The sequence below is a fragment of the Glycine max genome, chromosome 11 (assembly GCF_000004515.6).
Source record: "Glycine max cultivar Williams 82 chromosome 11, Glycine_max_v4.0, whole genome shotgun sequence".
In the NCBI taxonomy this organism is placed as follows: Eukaryota; Viridiplantae; Streptophyta; class Magnoliopsida; order Fabales; family Fabaceae; genus Glycine; species Glycine max.
Window position 1 is genome coordinate 37,001,663 of NC_038247.2, and position 16,611 is coordinate 37,018,273.

At 30.2% G+C, this 16,611-nt stretch overlaps 3 protein-coding genes across 5 annotated transcripts; 2 read left to right on the top strand and 1 right to left on the bottom strand.

Moving 5' to 3' along the window:
- Nucleotides 1–266: 266 nt before the first annotated feature.
- Nucleotides 267–2,024, top strand: LOC102660362 (L-type lectin-domain containing receptor kinase VIII.2). The gene has a single exon (XM_006591304.4). It carries the CDS (start codon nucleotides 650–652, stop codon nucleotides 1,724–1,726), a length of 1,077 nt encoding a protein of 358 aa, XP_006591367.1. The 5' UTR covers nucleotides 267–649; the 3' UTR covers nucleotides 1,727–2,024.
- Nucleotides 2,025–10,161: 8,137 nt separating this feature from the next.
- Nucleotides 10,162–13,177, top strand: LOC100784554 (proline transporter 1). Of its 2 annotated transcripts, XM_041006898.1 has the most exons (8): nucleotides 10,319–10,406; nucleotides 10,489–10,522; nucleotides 11,061–11,285; nucleotides 11,376–11,470; nucleotides 11,605–11,794; nucleotides 12,064–12,188; nucleotides 12,312–12,527; nucleotides 12,638–13,177. In XM_041006898.1, the coding sequence occupies exons 3-8, from the start codon at nucleotides 11,138–11,140 to the stop codon at nucleotides 13,013–13,015; spliced, it is 1,152 nt and encodes a 383-aa protein (XP_040862832.1). In that variant the 5' UTR covers nucleotides 10,319–10,406; nucleotides 10,489–10,522; nucleotides 11,061–11,137; the 3' UTR covers nucleotides 13,016–13,177. The 2 variants fall into 2 exon arrangements, with proteins under 2 accessions (XP_003538439.1, XP_040862832.1); XM_003538391.5 differs by lacking the exon at nucleotides 10,489–10,522 and having other exon boundaries at nucleotides 10,162–10,406.
- A 159-nt stretch (nucleotides 13,178–13,336) lies between these two features.
- LOC100306268 (immediate early response 3-interacting protein 1) lies at nucleotides 13,337–15,226 on the bottom strand. Of its 2 annotated transcripts, none has more exons than XM_006591305.4 (3): nucleotides 15,131–15,226; nucleotides 14,160–14,408; nucleotides 13,337–13,508 (listed from the first exon to the last, which is right to left on the bottom strand). In XM_006591305.4, exon 2 carries the CDS (start codon nucleotides 14,402–14,404, stop codon nucleotides 14,171–14,173), a length of 234 nt encoding a protein of 77 aa, XP_006591368.1. In that variant the 5' UTR covers nucleotides 14,405–14,408; nucleotides 15,131–15,226; the 3' UTR covers nucleotides 13,337–13,508; nucleotides 14,160–14,170. The 2 variants fall into 2 exon arrangements, with proteins under 2 accessions (XP_006591368.1, XP_003538440.1); XM_003538392.4 differs by having other exon boundaries at nucleotides 15,041–15,185.
- Nucleotides 15,227–16,611: the final 1,385 nt, after the last annotated feature.

Genomic DNA, 16,611 nt, shown 5'->3' on the forward strand with positions numbered 1-16,611 from the left:
AATCTATAAACATTTAAAAAGTTCAATCTAACATAATTGGATTCCCTCATGTTCACTTAGACCTATCAACACCTCCTTTATTAAATAATATAATGCATGTTGATGTAATATTTTTCTTTCTGAAAGTATATTGTAAGAGAAGCTGGCCATCAATAATCATCTTCCTCATGCTTCGACCCAAAAAAATAAAAACTTCCTATTAGAAAGTGTCAAATCCTTAATTTGGCACCGACACAAACACACACATTATACATGATACGAGATACGAGATAATAAAGAATATTGTTATAAAAATGAGTCAGGTCTTGCTTTGCAAAGTCACATGTTCATGTAGTAGTACAGCTACAGCAAACTAACCTTAAGATCCACGGGAAGCCAGCTCCTCATTTATCCAATTATCACAATAAAAATCATTATTAGACTAGAAAGGGTATTCTTTAAGACAAAAATAGCCATTAATCTCATTGACTCAACAAATTCTAATTAGTAATTACTCTCTCTTTTTTACTCTTTTAAGTACACAATTTTTCTTATACTAAAAACGAGGTTGATTGAGCGGTGGAGGTAACAGTAGTAGGATGAATCAAACAGCGGAAGAAAAGAAAACGCAAAGGTTGTTGTGAGCGGTTTCACGCCAAAAACAGAAACAATGCGCGGAAGAATGAGGATTGAAGAACAAAGAGACAGAGACAGGGACAAAGAAAGAGGCATTGTTGTTCTTCAATCCAAAAAACATAGCGGCATGGTTGCATTCTCCTTTTTCATCCTCTGTTCCTTAATCCTCCTCGTACAACCTTCTTCTTCTTCGACCCAACAACCCCCCAATTTAGACCCCGATAACATCTACCTCCTCGGCGACGCCCACGTTGTCTCCGCCGCCGCCGACAACGGCGACTCCCACGTGCGCCTCACGCGCCCCACCCCTTCCTCCTCCGGCATCCTCCGCCGCCGCGAGCCCCTCGCTTTCTCCGACCCCACATCCCTCTCCACGGAGTTCTCCTTCTCCGTCTCCGGCCACGGCCACGGCCTCCTCCTCGTCCTCGCCGCCGCCGGCAACGTCTCGAACTACGTCGGCGTGGAGTTCGACACGTCCAAGGACGACAACGCCGGAGACCCGAATGCGAACCACGTCAGCATCGATGTCGGAAGCCACGTGTCGGTGGCCATCGCAAATGTTTCAGATTTGAATTTGGTTCTCAACAACGGTGAAAAGTTGCAAGCTTGGGTTGATTACGAAGCCAGTTCTAAGGTTTTGGAAGTTAGGTTAAGCAAATGGGGTGAACAAAAGCCTTCTGATCCCATTGTTTCTCATGACATCGATTTTTCCAAGATTTGGGGTAAGAATCCTGTGATTGCGGCTTTAAGTTCTTCCAATGGGGCCCACTCGGTTCAGGTTGTTAGTGTCTATTCATGGAGGGTTAGTTTGAAGAAGGTTTCAAATGGGTTGCATTCTCTACCTGCGGATCCTCATAGTAATAATAATAATAATAAGTTTGAGGATGAGCATAAGAAGTCGGTGTGTCCCTTGACGGTTCTAGCTTGGGTTATTTTTGGAACTGGGTGTGTTGCATTGGTGACATTTGTGGTGCTTTTTATGTGGGTGATTTTCTTCCAAAAGGGTGAAGAGGAGTCTCTTGTGAAAATACCTGATCACCCTTCTTCGGATGTCAGGTATGAGAGAATTGATGTGGCTGTTGACAAAAATGCGCATGATGATCAGAGTTAGAGCGTAGGTGGTGATCGATCGATGATCAATGTTGTTTGAAATGTAACTTTTGTTGTTAATTGTGTATTTATGTGATGTGGAGGATAGATTTGTGTGTGTGTATATATATATATATACACTTTTGTAGGAGATTGTGATATGATACTGTAAAATTTATTTGTAATGGATTGTGTAAAATATATGTGCACAGGCACGCCCTGCTTGGGAAACCACTTTGGTTTTAATTTTGTTGTAACATTTGATTATTCTTGGCAGCATATAAAAAGGCCATGCTTGCAGTTGCAGCTGTGATATACTACCATATGTCGCTAGTTATTATTTACTTATTCGTTGTTGTGTGTTGGGTTTGAGCGAAATTGCATTAAATATTGTTATGGATAGTTTCTTATTCTATTCGTGGATAGGTGGAAGATGTTTAGAATGTTTGTGAAAGATTTAAAAGATATGTCAGAGATTTTATTGTAATAGAAAACTAGGAATGTTATTTAAGGGTGGTTACTTATGAGAAAGAGTGCAAGAGAGATTGTTTTGTAAGGAAGCCTATAGGATAGATTTGTGTTCCATTCAAATTTGACACTTTACATCCGTGGATGTAAGCTTATTGTTAAAGTGTGTGTAATTTGTTTGTGAATTTTGATTTGATGCTTTTTCCTGTTACTAATATTTTATGTATGCATGTGCTGAAGAGAATGTGGTATTTTCCAATTAGATTGAGGGGGGTGTGGTATCCTCCAACAATATTGAAATAAGGGATATAGTATTCTCCCCTGACATAAGGGCTACATATATAACATAACCTCTATCTTAACTGAAATTCTATGTCCCTTGATCTCTCCAAAGTCTCATTTTCTTTGAGTCATGCTAAGAGATATAAATAGCCAACAGAAGAGGTATGTACGTGCAGGGAGAATGGAATTTACTTGATGTTTCACAAATGAAAAATACAACCCTTGGTTTAGGTTTCAGCATCTACTTTAATTTGGATGCTTTGATGTAGTCATGTAGAAACATGATGGATAACAGCAATATTAGAAGTGCATCCAGCTGCGTTGGAATTATTCATATTTATCTTTGTCCTCTTCTTTCCTTCAAGTTTTATCCTTGTCAATCTTGTATTGCTTTCCAAGCACTTGGAATCAGGTGAAGGAGGGAAGAACCGAATGCTTCCTAATTCAGTTTTGCTAAATGAAGTCTTTGAAGGTGTTTAGGAAAACTTCTCCGTGCCTTCTGAAAATAATTTTCTATTTCTATAAATTCTTTTGAGTTTATTGCAATTAAGTATTTAAACAATGTTTTATTTTGAATTAGAGTTTTATGAATGAAAAAAATAAAATTAAGAGGATAAACTTTGCTACAATTAGTTAATCAGATTTTTTTACAGATATTAATTATTAATAAAACTAATATTATAATAATAAAAAAATTATCAAAATGTATTTTTTAATTTATTGTAATAAGTTTCATATAGAGCTGACAAGATACACACTTAATTTAGTGGTTTATGTAAACATATTCTTTGTCAATTTGATTTCCACTCATAGTGGCAAATAAAGTGCTTGGTGAATTATGTGCCTGGCCATGTTTTTATTCTTCATGGCATTCTTCTTAACATGAAATTGAGGTAAGAACTAAGAACAATGACAGAAAATAAAAGAATTTTGACATAATGCAAGAGTGATTGTTTGATAGAATAAATTGTTGGCTATGTTGCATTTTTCATAGGCTTGGGAGATAATTAATACGCGGGCTTTCATATCATTAGCCCTCTTAACTTAAAAGCTTTTAAACCTTTTTGTCGTTTGGGAGAATGAAACACACAACAGAGTTTGTTTTTTGTCTGTGTGGGCTTCGGTCCTTCAATACATGAATGACATTAAAAATCCACACTGGGATGCTAAAAAAACTAGTTTTTAAAAAAATATCTATAACTATAATTATAATTAGTTTTATATAACTAGTTATATAAAAATAGGTATAAAACTATAACTAACTTTATAGTTATAGATATTTTAAATAACTTATTTTTATTTAAAAATTAGTTATAACTATAAAACTATAACTAATTTTATAGAAATGAGTATTTCAAATATCTTATTTTCTATCATTTATAATTAGTTATATGATTGATTTTAGACATAACTGGTTATATAATTGGTTATATAATTAGTTATACATTCATATTTTAAAAATAATAACTAATTATATCAAATTATACTCATATTTTTAAAAATAATTATAATTATAATATTCACTTATAATCTAATTATTTATTTGATATGGTTATAGTTATGTAAATCTGTAAATTATCAACATCCCTATCCACCAGTATGAACTATCTGCAAGTTTGTAGCATCCATTTATAAAGGGCAAATTTACTTTCGGCTTCTGGGTATGAACTTTGCTATTGCGAGAGTTTGTGCTATTTTGAGGAAATATGTTCTGTCGATAAAAGAAACTTTTTCTTTCATTGTTTGCTTCTGACATACACAATTTTTTTCATTAGATAAAAAATATGAAAATTAGGCGGGCTTGCAAATTGTAGGTTGCTCCAAAAGCAACAGAGAAGCCTGTCACTTCGGGGTTAGGAGTCTGCGCCATCAAGTGAAAAGTGTTGAAAATGTAGAGCAACCAATAAAAATAATTTGCATCATAGTGTTTGGTAACGCATTTGGAAAGCTTATAATGTAGAACAACAAATAAATAAATAAAACAGTTTTAAGATCGCTTTGGTAAATAAATTTCAATTTATGTTATAAATTTAACTATGGAACTTACTAAAATAAATTAAAAGAAACTTATAAAAGTCTTAACTTACTAAAATAAGATAATAATAACTTGTAAGAGTTGTAAATTACTTTTTTAGTATATTTTTTAAAAAATTATTTCTCTTTCTCATAAATATGAAAATATTTAATTTTTTTATAATTTTTTAATACCTTTTCATCTTCACAAAATTGAAATGTATAATTTTTTATCGAATATTATTCAAATCTAATGATAATACTTTACATTTGATGTAAAATTTTATACATATAATTAACCTAAAAAAGTTTATATGTCCAAATTTTGTTTCAAGTTAAAAAATAACACATTTTTAATCTTGTAAGAACACAAAATTTATTGAAAATTTTATAAAAATAAATTCTAAATATTTTTGTATTTATAAGAATTAAAAATATATTTTAACTTTTTTTTTAATTAATGAACCAAACAAGGCTGTCATCACAGAGGCACAAACATTAAAGATCCTAAGACACACCAAGAAATGAACAGAACAAGAACAGTTTAAGGGGACCAAAACCAAAACTCAAGCCGAAAGAAAGTATTTTGAAGCATAAAAAAAACCTGAAAGAAACTATAATATAAATAAGCTTTATATAAACTCTCTCAAACTCAAACTTTATTTGTTTTAATTTTTTATTGCTTTAAAAAATTAAAAGACGCTTTCTTTAATTTATCCTTAAATATTTATTTTCTAATAAAATCATTGTCAGTTTAAAGTTTTAATTTGTTTCATATTTTTTGTTATTTTATTTTTTAAAATAAAAATGCATTAGTGATTTTTTTAAGACTTATATTGGTTAAATATGATGCAGGGTTTTTTTAAAAAAAAAAATCATTTGTTTTTCTTACTATTTCAGTTTAATGTGATGAAGGAGAATATCAATAAAAAATTTAATAATGTAGTTTATTTTTATAATATTTAGAGCATTTAATAAAAAATATTTAATATTTTTTAACAACAAATGTTAATTAGATTAAAAATATCAGTGAGAAGATTTGAATATGTTACCTCTCTCTAATTTTTTATTCATTCATCTTTAAGTCATCTTTCCCAACAACTAAATCAACTTACAGCTCCTTTTTTAATCCTTATATTGGTTAAATAATAATATTATGAAATAATTAGAATTTCGACATAACTTAGAGACAAAAACACAAAATAACGTTGTATATGTGTATTACATCTCTTTTCTTTTATATAATACCTACTAATTATGAAGGTAAAAATTTTAATTTTAATTAGAAAACAATGTTATAAGGAATTAAAATGTTATAGTTAATTTTTTATCCTTCTGCTATATATTAGTTCTTACTTTTCGCCAGGAAGAATGAAAAATGACTGGCTTCTAACTATATGTTTTTATCAAAAGACGTAGGTTAACAAAACATTATGACAAATATCCTTATGTATAAGTTCGTCGTAATTCCAAAGGGCATTCTCGTTTTCTTTGAATTTTAAAACGCTGCTGAAGAAGTCAGTTTTCCACACGTCAGGTTTGTTCCCCAATATAATTGCGTTCTTGTCTTTGAATTTAAAACCAGCACTATGTGCTATTGCTAATTAAAAAGAAGTAAGTTTTTCACACGAAAGGTTTGTGCCCAACGTGATTGCATTTTCCACCTTAGGTTTCGTAGCAAAAGAGAAATAGGAGCTATTCTTTGGTTTAGCATCAGTGATAATTGAAAAGCATCTAAAAGAAAGTCATTCAAGGTGGGAAAAAAAGAGTAAAGATGCACCACGAAGGAGACAACTTCATGCATGATTGTTAAAAAAAGGTTAACAGCACTACTCCGTTCCTATTAACCTTTTTAGAAATCCATCTTTCTCTTATAAATTATGAGTTTAATGTCTATATATATATATATATATATATATATATATATATTTTATATCGTTATTCAATCACAAATTATTGTTTAAATTATTTTAAAATAATTATTTTAAAAGTCAATAAATTTATATATATAATGAGTTATGATTAAATGTGTAAAATTTTTCACACCATCCATACGTAACCTTTTATTTCATAAAATATTATATAAGGTTATTTTATCAAAAGTTCATAAGCAAAATTATATCATTCCGATTCGATCCCGAAATTAATTATGATTTGCATTCAAAATTAACCATTTCCACGAATAATTTGATCAAAGGAAAAGCAAGGGGGAAAATAATAATGCTATTTATGAAAATTTTGGAAGGAACACTGGAATACTAGTCTTGCTTAAGTTGGCTCATGAGTGTAATGTTCAACATAATATTTTGGGTCACTATAATATTTTTGCTTAATTAGGAATACTAGTCTTGTTAAAGAACTACTCATTTGTTTTTTTATAAGAAAAAAAAGTTTAAATTAATTTTTTTGCTTGAATTTATTTTTTAGGTTCAATTTGGTTATCTAGTTTTCTTAGACTGAATTTGTTTTTTTTTTTAATTTTAAAAATTGATTTAATTTGGTCATACAATTTAAATTAGATCAACAATAATAAGAAATAACACTTTCTCTTGAAATTTAAAATCATCACCGAGTGAGTGATTTTAAACCGTCTATACATTTTCTAACATGTCATTTTTTTTTTATTGACAAGATCAAATTAAAATAATTTAAAAAATTAGAAGATCAAATTGAATAAAAAAATAAAAGATTAAATTAAACTTAAATAATAAATTAGAGGAAAAAAATTAATTTAATCTTAAAAACACAATTTTTATATTTTATTTAATAAGAATATGTTTAAAATACTCTTTATTTAAAAGAGAGTTCATGTTTAATATCAACATTGAATAATGAAGAGGAGTTTAGAAAAAAAGTTATAAATGACATGATTTAATAAAATTAATTAATTCTTTTTTTGTTGGGAGTAATTTTTGTCGGAAACTTACTTGACGACATGTAATGTAATCTTTCTTCCTAACATGGTATTTATATACCAATAATTAATTATAACCTTGTATTTTTAAAACAATAATTTTGATGATGCTTACAAATTTTATTCAGTTTTTAAATGACTGATTTTTTTTTTGTATTTTTTATTAAAAAAGAGAGTCAACATGATTAAAAAGCTCAAGCATCATATCGATTATTAACACAGTCAAAATGGGAACCGACCCTTTGAATTCCAAATGATATCATATATCATTCTCTTTAAAAATCTTTGTCCGCACATTCTTTAAAAAATCTTGTTAGAATCTTACCCAGTTTAAATTTTCTGTGTAGTGAATACAGTGTTATTTTAATATAAAGGAAAACCAAAAGAAAAAGAATGTCAGTGTAGTAAACAAGGCGTTAGTTTGAAGTGATTTATACCTAGTCACCCAAAACCAAAACTCTCGAAAGTTACGAATACATATCGGGTTGTCCTTCGATCATATCATATCCAATAGGAAGAGAAGACCAACCTTTCATTTGGAATCACATGGGAGGGGACAACGCCCACCATCACGTAAGCTTTTTTGTTTTAGGTATGAGCTAACAGCAGCTATATCATAATCAATCAATCATTAATAGGGGATTCTGGATCACCTCTTTATTCAAATAATCGCGTTTTCAGATTTTTTTTTTTTCCTTCTTCTCAAACATACTTTCTTGAATTTATATAATAAATAGTCTGATTTTGTAAATTAATGTTGAAATCGTGAGAGATTTTTTCTAAATGTTGAATTTATATAAATGCACTTTTAGTCTTTTGAAAATTTTTCAAATTGATACATGCTCTCACTTTTTAATAAGATATTCAAATATTTATTCTAATTTTTTCATATGATAAATATTTTTATTTTGAAATGCTTAATAATATATTTTTATTGAAATAAAGAAAGATAATAAGAATATTTAAGTAAAATTATTCTCTAAAAATATTAATTCTATTGAAATACTTATTTTTTTTAATATGTGTCTAAAAATCTTAAACATTAGTCATTATAGGACTAAAAAGAGTATACTTTAATGATAATGAGTACAAGAGATCTATTAAATTAATATATATATATATATATATATATATATATATATATATATATATATATATATATATATATATATATATATATATATTCCAATTACGAATTTTTCATGTTGTTTCTTTAGTTCTATGACACTAACCTCCAACAATAATGTATCATAAAAATATTTAAGTTTTTTGTTAAACTATAATTACATATGAATAATTTCAATTTTTTTATTAAAAAAAACTTCAATTCTTTCGATTCCATTTTTAAATATGCTATTTTCATTTTTTAAAATTCAAAATTATGAATATAATAAATGAATGAATACTAACTAATTAATGGATGGATCCAATAAAAAATAAAATTAATGAATCCAAAAGCTTATTGATGATACCATTAATAAATGTGTATTATCTTTCGCCTAATATCTAATAATAAATGTGCATTTAAAACTTATTTTCTATTAAATGCCTCATTAGTTAATATTATTTATTAAATAAATAAAAAATTAAATAACTAGAAAAAATTCTTAAAATGTTCTTATTTTTTAAATTCTTAAGTTGAAAATTTAAAATAAACCCTTCAAAAATGTCCTCAAAATTAAAATTTCAGTTAAACTTTTAAGAACTGATTCTTTTATTAAAATAATCCTTTTTTTTGGTAATGTTTTAAATCAAACCTTTGAATATATAAATAATAATTAATTATTATGACTTTTTTGTATCATTAATTTAGTCTTCCATAAAAATTAAATGTGAAGATATTTTAAAAAAATTATAACTATTATGGAGTAGCATTTTTAAAAAATAAAATACTATAATAATATTATAACATTTTAAAGGTGAATATTAGAATATTAGTTAAGAAACTAAAATATGTTTTTTATTAGAATGAACAAAATTGAATTGTGCATTCCATGATTTTTTTACGTTTTTGTATGATTTTTTTAATAAATATTTTTTTAAATTTTTTTAAACTAATATCGTAAGAATACTTCTTAATAAGATTTTTTTTAAAAAAATATCAATTAGGAATTTAGATAGAAATTGATACTTAAGCAAAGACCAAAAAATAGTGGGATGATGATTCATCCAACTACAAGGAGTCAATGACCAAGATGTGAAGACGACGATGGTCGGAATGGAAGCAGAGGCTGTGGGTCCCACAAGTCTGGACACACTGAATAAATCTGGAATACGCGTTCTATCTGCTCGCGCTACGCTAGGTCGGTACTGCATTAGAAAAAAAATATATTAAATATAAAAATGAAAAAGGAACAAAATTTAATGTCTTTTTAACACTTTCACACACTCATTGTTTTATTTTCTGACAAGATCGATACTAAGAGTAAATTTTGGTGTAAGTTTCTCTGAAAGTAATTATATGAAAAAAATAAATAAATAAGGTAAATATTCTTTTTTCTAATAATATTTCTACATGTTAAAATTATTTTTAGCTTATACGAGATTTGAAATCTTTAATTATTTTTAACCTAATTTTTAAAATTGAGTTAGACCTCTCACATTTTTAAAAATTTTAACTAAATCGACCTTAGGGAGACACTCTAACATCCTTTTTCAATAAGTAAAAACAAACATATGTATTAGTAAAAATGGGGTGAAATAGTGAGAAATTGGTACTTGTATATTTACCTTATATTTCTGGTCAATAAAAGGAAGTACCATTGGGCGGTTATTGTTTGAACAGCCAAAATCTTTCATTTCATATATAAATATAAACGTTGGTTCCTTGGTTCACGCTGGCTGCAAGACTTGTTTGGTGGGAGCAGCTTCTTACCGTGACGCTGCTCTACGAGGGCAACGACAACGACAACAAATATAATGAGGAAAGGAAACATGGAACTCGAGACAAACAAGGTCTATGACTACGAGGATGCACGCGGGAACGACGCTGAAGTCCCAGATACCGCTCATCAGATTAGCACCGGTTTGTAATCTTCTTAATTGCTTTTCACTTTTACAATTCATTCGTTACATTTACAAAATTCACGTGTTAACGGAATCCGCAGAGTCCAAGGTTGAGAAGCTGAATCTATGGAAATGGTAGGAACTAGGAAGAACGCAATTAACACATGCTTTTTCTTAATTTAACAAAGTAATGCACAGGACACGGGAAAATCATTGAATTTTCAAAACTACCCTTTTGTTTTTACCTATACCTATTGATTATCTCCTGGCGGAGTCAACATTTCCACTTGTGTGATACATTTATTTTATGTCTGAATTTTGACTTTATTCAACCGCCTCTTATCTATGTTCAATGTGTCCTTTTCTTTTTTATTATGATGATAGAATCGTGCTTATGTTTCAATTATATTATTAAGTATTGGAATTGTGAAAATGAAACTGAGGGGAATATACAATTTGTATCTGAACATTTTAAAATTGAGAGCATGTTTGGAATTCTCGCGGACAAGCTTTAACGGAATTCTAATCATGCACTAAAGTTGGAGGTGGAAAACAATTACCGACATTTTTTGTAGCAAGGAATTTTGTGCCATTAATTGTTTGACCCTTCTTTCTTCGCCTTTAATGTCATTTTTTTTTTTATAAAAAAAACTGTTCTTTTTTGTGTGTGCAGATTCATGGTTTCAAGTGGCTTTTATCCTCACTACCGGAATCAACAGTGCCTTTGTTCTTGGATATCCCGGGACCGTGATGGTTCCCCTGGGTTGGTTCGGGGGTGTGATTGGTCTAATTCTTGCTACCGCTGTATCACTTTATGCAAATGCTCTAGTTGCTTATCTCCATGAATTAGGAGGACAAAGGCACATTAGGTATAGAGATCTTGCTGGATTTATATACGGTAAGCCACATTATTAGCTTCTGCCATCATCTCTTCACTTTGTCAGGTCATTTCCATTCAGCTTATGTTCGTTTTTCATTCTCATTTCAGGTAAGAAAGCCTATAATCTCACATGGGTTCTGCAGTATATCAATCTTTTCATGATAAATACTGGCTACATCATTTTGGCCGGTTCAGCCTTGAAAGTAAGAGATTTAGGACACAAAAGTATATATTTTCTTTCTATTCAATTCATATTAAAATTGAATCTTTCAAATACATGTCTATTGAAGTATTTTTCTTCTTTTCTAAACCAATTTTTTGTTCATTGTGATTGCAGGCTACTTATGTTCTATTCAAGGATGATGGTCTGCTGAAACTTCCATATTGTATTGCCATAGCTGGACTTGTGTGTGCAATGTTTGCCGTCTGCATTCCTCATCTTTCAGCTCTTCGAATTTGGCTAGGATTTTCAACAGTCTTCAGCCTAGCATATATTGTTATATCATTTGTGTTGTCGCTTAAAGATGGTAATAAATTGCCTCTCTTATGTCTGTCCTTGCAAGTCAGACGAATAACAAGTAGTTTAGTCTAAGTTTTTACATCTAGGAGGAGGATTGATGTCACTTTTCTAATTAAAACGGGTATCCCAACACACATTTAGTGAATGTTTGATTTTTTGTCAAGTCGATACTAAAAATTGGCCTGCAATATAGTTTCGTATGTTTACTTAGTTTATTTGAATGTATTGTGAAAGACATCCCGTGTTACTGTGCACTAACCAATAGAACGTTATCAGGATTACGATCACCACCCCGAGATTACGAGATTCCAGGAGAAGGTGTAAGCAAAATATTTACAATAATTGGGGCATCTGCTAACCTCGTGTTTGCATTTAATACTGGCATGCTTCCTGAGATACAAGTAAGACAGAAGCTTGCAAATCTTCATATATTGTGTTTGTTTTTCGTTGATGCACAATTCTATTTAGTTTCATTGTGTGTTCTAGAAATTGAGTTTTATTTGATTGTATAATAAAACTTGCAGGCAACGATTAAACAACCAGTTGTCAAGAACATGATGAAAGCCTTGTACTTTCAGTTTACCGTTGGAGTTCTACCATTGTACCTTGTTGCCTTTACAGGATACTGGGCTTATGGGTCTTCCACAGAAGTGTATTTGCTGAATAGTGTGAATGGTGCAGTTTGGGTGAAGGCTTTGGCTAATATCACAGCATTTCTTCAATCTGTCATTGCATTACATGTACATACATATACATTTAAACTAGAATTCTCCCTACTCTTGAATGTATTACTTGAATTATTTCCTTGGCTTAACATTAATAATAACAACTCCGGTTCTGTTTCTACTAGATTTTTGCAAGTCCAATGTACGAGTTTTTGGATACTAAATATGGGATCAAAGGAAGTGCAATGAATGTTAAAAACATGTCATTTCGAATGGTGGTAAGAGGAGGCTACCTGGCCTTTAACACATTTGTGGCGGCTTTCCTGCCATTCCTTGGAGATTTCATGAGCCTCACGGGAGCTATAAGCACATTTCCCCTTACATTTATTCTTGCAAACCACATGTACCTTAAGGCAAAGAAGGACAAACTAAACAGCTCACAAAAGCTCTGGCACTGGCTCAACATTGGTTTCTTTTCCATTATGTCTCTTGCAGCAACAATTTCGGCCATACGGCTCATTGCCATAGACTCCAAAACATTCCATGTTTTTGCAGATTTGTGATTAAATTCATTCTATTCTTTCAGCAATTGTAACGCCAGAGGTTTTAGTGTTTCAGATGCTTTCATTTTAAAAATAAAATTAGGCATATAATTTCCTAGCAGAAGATTGTGTTGTATCAATGTAGTAATGTTTTTGTTGAGTAAACCTTGCACTTTTGGCCAACATTGGTGACTCGGATCAGTAAAATACACATATTTGGCACTATCATATTGGGAGTTAGTCTATCAGCATCAATTCGGTCAAGCAAAATAAGCTATAGAATCAATTAGAAAAAAATGAGAAATGCCAATCCATACTCAATAAATTGAATAAAAAACTGAATTTAAAATCATAATGCCCTTCATTTCAGTCTATGTTACTATTGAGAACACTATTGTGTGGCAATGAACAATATCACAAAAAACAAGACAATTACTTCAATTGATATTTCTACAGTGGAATTTGGCAACCCTACTGTCTTGAAGACCTTTGTGCAATCATCTGACAGAAACACCTGAACATGCAATATTTAAGAAGTAAACATCTGTATCAGTAAATAAATAATTCAAGAAACAAATGTAATGTAAAGGGCCATGCTACCGTCATTTCCCCTCCCTAAATAAGAAAATAAGTTCTATGCTGTCCAAAGTCCAAACTTCATAAGAGATGCATAGAGAAGAGACAAAGATAGGTAAATGCTAAGGATTGCTGACTATGCTGGCTAGGCTTCATTGAACTACGACCTTAGTTTCATCAGAACTTCAGATACCATTATTCCAAACCAAAACTCGGCACTTAATTCATAATAATGTACAACAATCAGAACGGAGGTGAGTAATAAACTAACAATCACTAAAATTGTTAACAAATTACAGCCAATGTACACATATGTATAAAGTCAATCAGTAGCATATGATGGAGTAGTATGATACTCTGATGCCAGAAAAATATTAGTCAAAATGGCTCAAACATCACTTTCAGGAAAATGCAGATTTCATCTTTTTAAAAAAAAACTATAGAAGTCCATTTTCACATTTTTTCTTTCATTATTAAAACAGATAAAGAGCTCAAGGCACTCCAATAACAACAAATGTTTGTTTGAATCATTAATGAATAATCGTATATAAAATGAATAAAAAGCTTGAAGTAGACATCTCAGTCTAACCTTGTCAAGCATCATCCGGACACCAACTTCACAAAAATGCAGATGGAATTGAGAAGTATGAGAGGAACTCTGAGGTACTGAGTTGCATAAATGAGGCCTATAAGCTGGCCTTTGAACGACTTAGTCCTTCCACCAGAGAAATCTTGGAAGCCCCATCCTCTAGGTGCAAGAAAGCGGTCCTCATTTAATATCGCTAGCGCATTTGCAAGAAGAAGAAACCCCTCAAGTAAAGTCCACAGACCCATTTCCCTGCATTGCAAAGAAATCCAATCCTATGGCCATCACATAACTAATCCCATAAAAAACAATCATCTTAGACATTGACAGTTACAGGGCAGAAGAGTATGCTTCCATCTTCAGGGAGCTTAAAAGAGACTTATTACCAAAGAGTTTCATGATTCATCACTTTCCCTGAACTGAAGGTTGGTGGTACATCACAATATGTCACTCACAGGTTACAATTTTACAATGAGCAACTCAAATTCAATCATATTAAATACCATAATTAAATTACTATTTCTAATTAAATTTAAAGAAATACGAATGTACTGCACCTACTAAAAATTCAAAAAACCAAATTTCCAATTCAAAAATAAATCCTAGTTTTAATAGAATCTACAAATAATCTCATACGATGTGGAAACAATTAACAGAAACAGGTGCAAACATTTTAAGACGCGACAGACAAAAAAATAGAGGAATCGTGTTCAAGTAACAAAAGTCAAAACAACATTCAGCCAATGCCACAAAACTCACGATTGAGAATGAAGCGGAATCCTAGATCTTCCAAAAAAAAAAGCAACGAGGAAAAAATATGATTTTTTTTTTACAATAAAAGTGGAACAAAGTTAAGATACAAAATGAGTTAGTTTTGAAAAAACCTGAAAACGGAACGGTGGGGTGAGACGAAACACAATCAGATCATGCTGATGCTGAACGAAGAAGTGCGAGCGAGGAAGGAGAAAACCAACCTGATCGAAACGCACCGTTTTTGTGTTTCTTTGAAGGAATCCAAGAGTTTAGAAGGATCCTATATTTATGTTGGACCCGCCGTAAGCCCAATAATTAGAGAACAGAATCGAAGTTATTACTTAACACACCTCATTATTTTTTGATTGTATCAAGGATGCAATGTACTTGAGGTGCACCAAAGCAAACCCGAGGTGCGTTATATAATTACCCAAAATCGAAAGTAAAACCAAAACACTCATATACAAAAAAAAAAAAAAAAGATCCTGTCACTGTGGAGTTTTTGGTTTCTCTTGGAATTAAATCCAACTTAAAAATATATTTCTACATTCTATAATTGTTTATACAACAAAACGACCTGAACATAAAATTTTAAGATTTTAGATCAATTTCAATTTTTTTATAACTAGAGTTCAAATTAAAGTTCCAGTTCCATGTATGGATGGACTCTAATAGGTCAAATTGTTAAATTATAAAAACAAATTTTAAATAATTATAATGTATACTGACTTTAACAAATGAATTTATATTTGACGAATGCAAAACTGGCAAAAAAAAATTATAATTTGTTTGGTTTGAGAAAATATTATTTATTTTATTTTTTTGAATTACAAAAATAATGTTACCTTGTTTTTGTTGTTTTCGAAACAAACTTTTTTTTTAAAAAAAAAACAACGTCACAAGTTTATAATTATTCATAAAAATAAGAAATCAAATGTTAGAAAAACTTATAGCAAGTGTTGAAAATGGAATTTCGGAAAGAAAAAAGAGAGTACATATTTTAATTATATATTAAGAGAATTATACAATATTTATAAAAACAAATAAGTATGATATTGTATATATATATATATATATATATATATATCAATTTTCAAACCTCTAATTTTTTTTAAGAGAAACGGATTCTATCAAAAGAATAGTCCACATAAATTAATATCTGCAACATTTAATTTAAAAACCAGTTTATTTGACATAGTATAGGTAGATTGAAAAAGCAAAGTGCACAAAAACACAAGCTACCTATATCAATAATCTTAATCTAAGAAACAACAAAGCAACTAATCTGGAAAAAAAAATCATATAATTTTGAGCTCTTGTCTGATATAATTTGACAGATTGAACAATTCCAGACAACTCAGTGTCCTATTTAAGAAATAACAACTTTGACATCTCAAGACTCAATAAAATTTAGAAGACTAAAAGAGGTCACCTTAATACAACTGCTAAAGTCACCACAATATATCAGATTGATCAATAAGAGTAAATAGTAAGAATTTCACTCATAAAAGAGGTCATCCAAATTATTTATGCATGAGCATTATACTTTGCAAACTGTTACACAACACAATTCAAAATACTAACCAAATTCACAACACACTGCAAAAGAATTCAGGTTAAAAATTAATTCAATCTATATTTCCTGTGATCAAACTCGGAAAATAAATGCAGTACAAAGTTATCAAAGACATTTAAATATCCA

What these genes read in the sequence shown, in the direction of transcription:
- LOC102660362 (XM_006591304.4), top strand. Translation starts at nt 650, where the DNA reads ATGCGCGGAAGAATGAGGATTGAAGAACAAAGAGACAGAGACAGGGAC.
- LOC100784554 (XM_003538391.5), top strand. Translation starts at nt 10,301, where the DNA reads ATGAGGAAAGGAAACATGGAACTCGAGACAAACAAGGTCTATGACTAC. An exon ending in CGCTCATCAGATTAGCACCG is followed by an intron (nt 10,407 to 11,060) that starts GTTTGTAATCTT and finishes TTGTGTGTGCAG; the next exon opens with ATTCATGGTTTCAAGTGGCT. An exon ending in TCTTGCTGGATTTATATACG is followed by an intron (nt 11,286 to 11,375) that starts GTAAGCCACATT and finishes TTCTCATTTCAG; the next exon opens with GTAAGAAAGCCTATAATCTC.
- LOC100306268 (XM_006591305.4), bottom strand. Translation starts at nt 14,404, where the DNA reads ATGGGTCTGTGGACTTTACTTGAGGGGTTTCTTCTTCTTGCAAATGCG.